Below are 9023 nucleotides of genomic sequence, written 5' to 3'. Positions count from 1 at the left end.
TCTGTCTGACCTTGATTATCCTTGGCAACACTTGACAACTCTTCATTAAACCTGGGAGGGATTAAACCTTTTCCCCCTAAAAGGGAGAGGCACCACTGAAATTTCTCCATAGCTAAACTTTGTTTTTTCTCCTTTTTTCTCTTTTGCAGGATAGGTTGGAGGTTAAATGGCAATAGGGTTCATTTAGAAGTGGCAACTAAAATTAGGATAGAACTGCTGACTTCAGGATGCCTGTGCACTATGAGCTTGCACTTATCTGAACTAGTGCCAGTTTGCTGGACACGCTGGTGCAGAGCGCCCTCTGGCTTAAGTGAACACTGTCCCTGTTCCATTTGGTTTAAAGAGGTTTTATTAACTTTGCCATTTCATCCTATTCAACTTAAGCTCTTAATTGTGACTTTAAAAGAAAGTTGTGTTACATTGCAGAATAAAAGAAATGTAATCTTAAAAATGACACACCGTGCATTAAATTAAGGGTGACAAAACTCCTGAAATGCCTTGTCTGTAATGTAACTCACAATGGGTGAGTAATTCAAATGACGTTATTATCTTTGCCATTAATCTTGTACAAATACACACGTGCTAATTTAAAGAATCACTGTATCGCACTCATCAGGATCACATGAAAGACTTTGATTTCAAGATATAACAATTTATCAAAAAATGTATCTCTATCCTGCTCTTTTTTTCTCTGTTCTATTATGTATGCAAGCAGACATGGATAGACAGAGTTAGCATGGCATTTTGTTAACTTTAAACTCCCTTCCAACGTCCTATACACATGAATGGAAAATATGCTGCCTATAGCTGACACTGGTATAGTCATGTGGAGACCAGTCGGGGCATTAACTTTTTTATTAGGACAGCCTGAAAAGAACTTCAGCATTTGTTATTGGCAGTGCATAGGGTTGCCACCCTTTCTGGAAAACGATAATAGGCTTTCTATATTTTTATCTATCTTCCTTATTAATATTGATCAAAATGCCCATGCCCCCCCACCCCTATACTGCATTGTAACTCATGACCTTACTCCATATTATCAAGATAACAAATAATTTACTACTCAAGCTAATACAATCTGTAGGCAGTAAACATTTAAACAAATATTTGAGGAAATGTTTTTTCTTACTGTAAAGTCTGTCACTTCCCAAAGCTCTGGACATGCCATGGTCTTTGTAGCCTTTCCGTGAATCTGAACCATTGCTTCCATTATGCAGGAATAGTCCGGCAATATCAGAGATATGACGTCACAAACATTAAAAGAGATTTGTAGGGAATGCTGAGATTGCCATTTTAGGATCTGCAGCGGGTCCCCCACCCCCACCCCAGTCCAGTTGGAATTTTCTATTTATTTCCCCTTAATTTTTCCTTCACTTCGCTTGTGTTATGGAGGGGGCTTTGCAAACGCTGAAATCAACGTATTGCCTTTATTTCCTGACCTTCTAGCTATGAACTTGCAGAAGAAGCAGCAGTGGAATAAACAGACTCCAATGTGTTATGGAAATTCAAACTCCTAGAAGGCTGCCACTGCACATGTGTGTCATTTTAAAAGTGACTCTTATGCAGACATAATGATCTGAAGGCTAACCATAGCACGTCAGCTGTTACTAAATGCTAACAGTTGTCTGCACACTCTCAGTACTAAACCATACAGCCTAGCACATGCCACTGACTACAAGCCATGTTCTTAGTGTAGGCTCCCTGAATGAGGTAAGATACTTCATTTTACTACAAATCTTTTGTGCTTGTTTCAGATCCTCACAAATTTGATTATGATGATTGACTTTAGAGTTGCAATAAGAACTTAATGTAATGGCCTTCAAGTGGATTACCAACTCACTATTTTGCCTTTTTAGAGTTTTTTATGCTATAATACATGTTTTGTATGATCAAATGTAAATACAATGCCTTTTGGTAAACAGTATTCAATTAGATTTGCATTACTTGTATTGTGTGGAATTTATTGTTGTGCTATAATCTGTTTTTTTTTTTCTTTTTTTTTTTAATGCCAATCTAGTCTGTTGTTAGGTATTTGAAAGGAGGTACAGAAAGAAACTATATGGATATCATACAGCCTATACTGTGCTTTAATAAAACAGATTGCAGACTTCAAATAAATTGCCTTGGAACTTTCAAGGACATGATAGAACAGTTGAAGCATTTACAATAATGCTAAAACACTGAATCATAAATCTTTTTGTTGTTGTTTTTGAAGAATATGATTATTACCAGCAACTTTGCAGCAATGTTTTTAAATGTCAGTGGCTTTATTTGGAATAGGACCAGTGCTTAGTAGTGCTTATACTGTATTTGTACTTGTTACCTTTCACATGTTCTTTTTGGGAAGTTTTAGATATGAATTTGAATTCATAGTCTGCTCATTGGATGTAACTTTCATGAGAGTATCAGGTATAAGCTATTGTATTCAGTCAAAATCAAATATTCCAAATAAATGTGGCCAAACATACAGGGTGCTTTGTCGCCTGCAGGAAATCTTCTCTCCCAAAAATACCTTTTGATCTGGAAAAATGTAGATAAATAAAACACTTTACGTGCAGCGACCCAGTATAATTATGGAGACAGAGGAAACAGAATGATTAAACTTTTATGATTCATACTTATCTGAGATCCAGAACATTTTATGACCCAAAACAACAGCACATTTTGAGCCTGCATTAATGATTAAATGGTTATTTAAAAATAGGCACAGTATTTATGCAATAATAGTACAGGTATCAGATCCATTATCCAGCAACCTGTTATTTAGAAAGATCCAAATTACAGGAAAGTCATCTCCCATAGACTCCATAATTCAATTTTTTTTAAATGTTTGCTTTTTCTCTTTAATAATAAAACAGTACCTTGTACTTAATCCCTAATAAAATATAATAATCCTTATTGGAGGCAAAACAGTCCTATTTGCATTCTGCAAAACAGGTCTCATACCTGTATGGATTTAGTTTGACTTTAACTTTTTTATCTTACAGTTGATCCCCCATTTAAGAAATTCTCTGTCTATTCTGTTTAATACACAAGAAGTACAGAAAATTATGAGCATATATTCAGAGTGCATTATCTGAGCAGACTTTCTATGGACAGGGATTAAAACCGCAGATTGATCGAAGTGTGTAATCAAAGCTTACTAGAGAAAAAGTCTGTAATATTTATAAAATAGTGAACCTTCTCACTTTTGCCTATTGATAACTAAAAATTCCATAGAAATGGATGGAAAGTGGGTGACTTTTTTTGTTGTAACCTCTAATTTTATACTTTGATCAATCTGCCCTAAATTGCAGTAGTAATTTAGGGTGACAAAAGTCCATCAAGTTCAAACTTTTTGTCTAAATGCAACCAAACTTGCAGTCAACTTGTATAGTAGTGCATAATAAAATTTGGTTTTAGAAGCAAGTGTAGTTCTGAAAAAAGTATTGTTACTTTTTTATGATTGCATGGAGAAGTTCATATCCATATTACTCATGTGACTAGCAAACAAAATAAGTCACATGTTCCTTAATTTCAGGGATTTTACCTATATTCTCTGCATGAATACTAATGATTGGCCAGTGCCTCAAAAGATAAAAGATAATACATTATTATTATCTAAAAGGCTAGAAGAAGTGTGAGCCTGAAGGCGATGATCGGTAACATTATGGAACTACCAAGCCAGATGAAGACCTCAACCTATGATATTTTTCAGCCAGCCCAACTGATATTTGGCCACACATCAATAATTGTTGTGGGGTGGTCATTAGTTTTCTTTCTGCGTAGGCCAAGAAGCTGGCATCTCATTCAAAAGTGAAGTCACCTGGAAATATCTGAATGGGAATGTCCAGCTTGGCTTATTAGAGTGAAAGAGATAAAACTTCAAAGCTGAAGCAGAACAAACAGAAGCACTAAGCTGAAATATATAAAACTGAATGTGTAATATGAAAGAAAATGACAGTATCTATTTGTATTGTATAATTAGTATGATGTAGACAATTACAAGTTAAGGAGGGGAATTTTGACCAAAGACTGTACCTTCAAAGCTTGAACTGAAAAGCCTGAAGTCCACTGTTCTATTTGTATTTGGTCTTCAATTTGTGTGTGTGTATTTTATTTACTGCAGCTCTCCAGTTTGCAATTTCAATGGCTGATTGCTGTGGTCAGTGACCCAGTTTTTAATGTAAATCAAATCTATGCAGTACAGAAGGATAAGCATACAAATGAATTATAATTAACAGAATGTGACAGTGTATGGTACCTTGTTGTGGCTGGAAAACTTATCATAACATGAACATATCATTGAATGAAAATGTACTTACCAGAGTACTTTCAACATTAATTATTTTTGTTGGCTATTATCCCATTACAGATGATGCATCTTTGCTTTACATGTTTCTAATAAATTAGCTAAGGATTCTGTTAGTAGAATTATGTTTTGCACTGGAGATTGCACCAGTTTATTTATGCTTCACGATTACTAAAAGACAGTTAAACTCGTAGTCTCTATACAGTATGTTGGTATATTTTTAGAAAGGCAGTCAGTGGTAAGCAAATAGCTTTGCTTCAGCAGGGGGAATAGTTGGGCAGCAATTCTCACAGCCATACATGGCAGATAGATTTTAACCTTTAATACAGACAGACAAAAAAGGCTAGAGCAATTAAAAAAAAAAAAAGATAAAAAGATTATCGTGAAATTACAGCATACATTAATAAGTGTCCCAGACTACATAATTTTAGAAGTTTCAGAGATGTGTAATATAATCTCAATAGAATAAATGTTTGTACATTAACATGCATAATATTTGATTGTTTTGGTTGATACTGATACACGAAGAGGGAAAGACTATATTAAAACAATTCTATAAATATGTTTTAACAATTCCACAGTTTAGTTAGGAAACCTATTGAATATTTATCATAATTTGAAATACTTTGATATAAAGCTAGGTACTCCAGCCAACTACTAATACACACCACTTTATAAAGAGGCAGAATAATGTTCTCCTCTTGTGTGTCAGGGTTGATGGTCTTCAGGAGGATTTGATCTTGTTGCATGAGCAAATGGCTTATAGGGGAGGTTAAGTAAGGAGGTAAGAGGAAGCAGGTACTGGAGAACAGACAGACCTGTCAATAGTAATACTAGGTACGAGTAGAAAACGATTTGTTCTTTATTTTGGTACAGGTAGGACAGGCATGGTAGCTATTAGTCAAAGTGGCAAGGTTGGGGCTCATAGTGGTAAGGAAAGTTCTGCAAGTACTGGAAGTGGCAATAAAGACAAAGACCAAAGGTAAGGTAACTAATGAGATCAAGTCCAAGTCCAGAGACGGGTCAAGGCAATTTAGAATACAAGGTCAGGAAACAAGCCAAAGGCAAACAACAGATATCCTGCAGAAACAACCTTCTTGGGGACAGGAAATGTGTATCTACAATCAGGCAAGGATATTGATGAATTCGGAGGTTTAAATGTCCAAACTTTGCACCAAACTGTGACGCTGCACATTAGCAATCAAGTCCTTATTGACTTACGATGATGCCAGTGGGGACAGAGAGGCTACATTACGTTTAATACAAAGCAACATTTTGCTAGCTCTAGCTTCTACAGCACTCTCTAGATTTAGGAATCTAGTCACTTTAGAGCAGGGATGCCCAGCCTTTTATTTCCGTGAACCACATTCAAATGGAGAAAGTTTTGGAAAGCAACACAATCATTATAGCCCTTATGATGACTGGAAGTCTACAAAAGGCTCGGTTTGGCAATTACACTGGGTTTTTATGCAATCAAAACTTGCCTCCTAACCAGTAATTCAAAAATAAGCACCTGCTTTGAAGTCACTGGGAGCAACATCCAAAGGGTTGGGGAGCAGCATGTAGCTCACGAGCCACTGGTTGGGGATCACTGGTTTAGAGCATGTACCATTAACAACAACCTGTGCTCTAATAGGCTGAGTGTTTAGAAGATCAAGAGACTAGTTTATTAGAGCAGTTGCTTATGTGCATCTGCTTTAAAAGCTTCTCTGAAATCTAACACCATGTACGCTGAAACAGCTTTCTCTTTATTTCATGTAATAAGCAAGTTTGTTTGACAAGATCTATCACTCACAAAGCCATTTACTCTTTATTTTATTCTACATAATCTAATCCTGTATGTAATTTTGCAGCAAATATACAGATATACAAGTTATGGGAACTATAAATGTCAGGTTGGAACTGTACAACCATTTTGAACATTGGAATTCCTTTGATTTACAACCCATTTGCACCATGCCAGGCAAAAGGGAGCTGAGAAATGAGTTAAGCCATTTAAGTGCTGGTGGGTATATTTCAGCAGAGCTGGTGCTTTATGTTTGCTGTTAAAAGTCTTTTCTTTTTTTCAGAGAGGAAAATATTATATTATGTTAAGTTTTCTGCATTACTAAATCCCAAAACCACTTAATAGGTTTTTTTAATTGGACCACCAATCTCAATCTTAATTTTTTTGGTATGCTTAAATAACTTTTTTTTTATTGTATGTTTTCAACAACATTTGTTTTAAAGGAGAAGGAAAGGTAAAAACTAAGTAAGCTTTATCAGATAGGTCTATGTAGATACAGCCATAAGCACTCACAGAAACGCTGCACTGAGTCCTCTTTCAAAAGAAACACAAGATTTCTTGTCTCTTTGTTTTCCTGTGCCAGAGTCTGCACAGCTCTCTCCTCTCTTCCCTCTCCTGCTCCCCCCTCCTATAAGAATGCTAAGAACTCCCTCCCCCCCTTAGGAATATGTGATCTGAGCCAATCAGCAGGAAGCTTCCTCATAGTCTTACAAACTGTGCATGTATACTGGTCTTGGTGCAGGAGTATGGCATTATGGGAATTTTCTTTACACAGCTCAGCGTTTTTTTTTCCTATGAGGCTTCTGATCATCTGAATGGGAGAAATATGGGGAGACTTAAGGGCACTATTGAGAGAACTGAAGGTATGCCTGCAGCTTGAGATTAACTCTTTATTAGCCTTTCCTTCTCCTTTAATCTTTACATTTTTTTTAAAGACAGTGTTCTCTTTTGTTTATTATTATGTTATTATTTAAAGTCACAGCTAGGGACTTTTTGTGTGTTTTTGCAAAGGGGAGTAAATTGAAAACTGCAATTATTTAATATTGTGTTAGGCAAGCTTTTCTGTTTTTAATATCTATCTATCTATCTATTATATTTATGCAAATGGTGCTTTATTATACTTGTCAGATTTTAATGTCTGTTCATTAATCAAGGAAGAACCTAGTCTCATGTGTATGGCAACCATATACATTTTGGCAAGTAGTCGTGCTAGTAGTTTTCAGGGAGATAACATAGTAAGAATTGCAGCAAATGTGAATCTTCATGAAGCCTGTAGTTACATCAGTTAGGACTTTAAAGTAAACAAGGTACTCTATTATTCCATGACACATTTTCTGTAGTTGTTTGTAAGCAAGAAATATTTGTATTCTGTTTCATTTTTTGTTTTTTTTTGTTGAGCAGTTTGCAAGCATTTTTATCTTCAAGCTGTAAAGAGCCAGAATAAAAAGGCTATAGAAAAAACAGTACAGAAAATGCAATGTGTGACGTAGGCCAAAGGTGTACCCCCGAAGATCTGTAGTTAGAATTTGAATTTTTTTCCTTGATTAAATTTTTTTTGCCCTAACATTCCTAATATTCCAACTATGGTTCCAGAACTCATATGTTCGATATCTATTAAGTGCAAAAAACAAATTCAAGGCCTTTTCTTTTCAATTCAAGATTTTTGAGTTTTTTTTGAGATTGTAAACTCACAAATTCTAGGTATTCTAGTTTTTTAAAATCAATTTTATTCAATCACATTTTTATATTTGGATTTTTTAATAAATAAGCATACATTTGAAAACTGATAAATAAGCTAGATAGTTACAGACTAGTCAGTTGTCATTGTGGGGGGTCCAGTGTGCAAAGTACTCTTAAATATAAGTTTTTAAACTCTATGGGACAGGGTCCCCCTTTCTCTTGTCCTAATATCTAATCTTGAATGTTAACACAATGGGATGTGATAGGGAGTGATTTTAACAGAGGAAAAACGTGCCAGGCAAACCCCCAAGAACCATCACGGACTAAACGTCTCAACAGTAAAAAGAGGGTTTGAACGTGGATGTGTCTTTTTTTTGCCTCAATACACAATATGACATTGTTACATTAAACATAGTTAGAGTAATATTACTAGTTACAGTACATTACTTTATTCTTTATAAATGATAGATAAAGCATCTTATATATATAATGAAGAATGAATGTATTAATTTATCATTTTATTTCAGGAGTGATCTCTTCAAGAAAAAAGGTACCAATGTGGATTATTTCCCAGCATACAACATTGGCAAACCAATAACCTGTACCTTAAGGGTCAACGGCAAGTGTCTGAAAATATGGACCTCTCGTCCCTGCCATCTGTTTCTGCAATGTATCAACCAACAACATTTAATTATGAGCGCCCTAAACATTTTATACAATCAAAACCGAAATGTCAAGTGGAATCCACGTCTCAGTCTACCAATGAAGCTGTACATACAAGCAGGTCACCTAAGAAAATTTCTATTTCAATTCAGCCTCAGCCATGCTCATCATATAACATGAGCTCTGCAGCACCGGTTGCACCATCAAAGTGTAGTAAAACAGAAGTTCATTTACAGCCCCAGTCTTCAAACATTGCATTATCTGGACAAGAAAATGATCAGAGCAAAAATACATCCACTGCATTTCTAGCAATTTCACCTTCCAAGAGTCAAAGTAAACCAAAGATGATCAATACTGGTACATCAAAGTAGGTCATCTTACTGCCTGGATTTTTTTTTGTGTTTGTTTGATTGGCAAACTATGAATTGTGCTTTCTAGAAAAATTTCTGATATACAATGTACCTTTATATCATATTATCCACTCATGCAAGAAAAAAAACACCTCAGTGTGATGCACCTGTGAAGGGACACCATCACAAATCATGGAGCCTTATGCTATTTAGTAAGCAACTAAGTAAGAATTAAGTAGACAATGAAATAGTA

The 9023-nt window shown here is 35.4% G+C and overlaps 1 protein-coding gene across 2 annotated transcripts in view; it reads left to right on the top strand.

The window, feature by feature from the left end:
• The first annotated feature begins 1671 nt into the window (after nucleotides 1-1671).
• Nucleotides 1672-9023, top strand: part of myot (myotilin) — a 30914-nt gene continuing 23562 nt past the window's right edge. The window contains 2 exon segments of one of the 2 annotated variants that reach the window (NM_001017159.3): nucleotides 1672-1710; nucleotides 8285-8787. In NM_001017159.3, the coding sequence (NP_001017159.2) occupies nucleotides 8393-8787 (395 nt within the window). In that variant the 5' untranslated portion in view covers nucleotides 1672-1710; nucleotides 8285-8392. 2 annotated transcript variants of the gene reach the window in all.

Source organism: Xenopus tropicalis, chromosome 3, assembly GCF_000004195.4.
Source record: "Xenopus tropicalis strain Nigerian chromosome 3, UCB_Xtro_10.0, whole genome shotgun sequence".
NCBI lineage: Eukaryota > Metazoa > Chordata > Amphibia > Anura > Pipidae > Xenopus > Xenopus tropicalis.
This window is presented reverse-complemented; position numbering and strand designations above follow the sequence as displayed.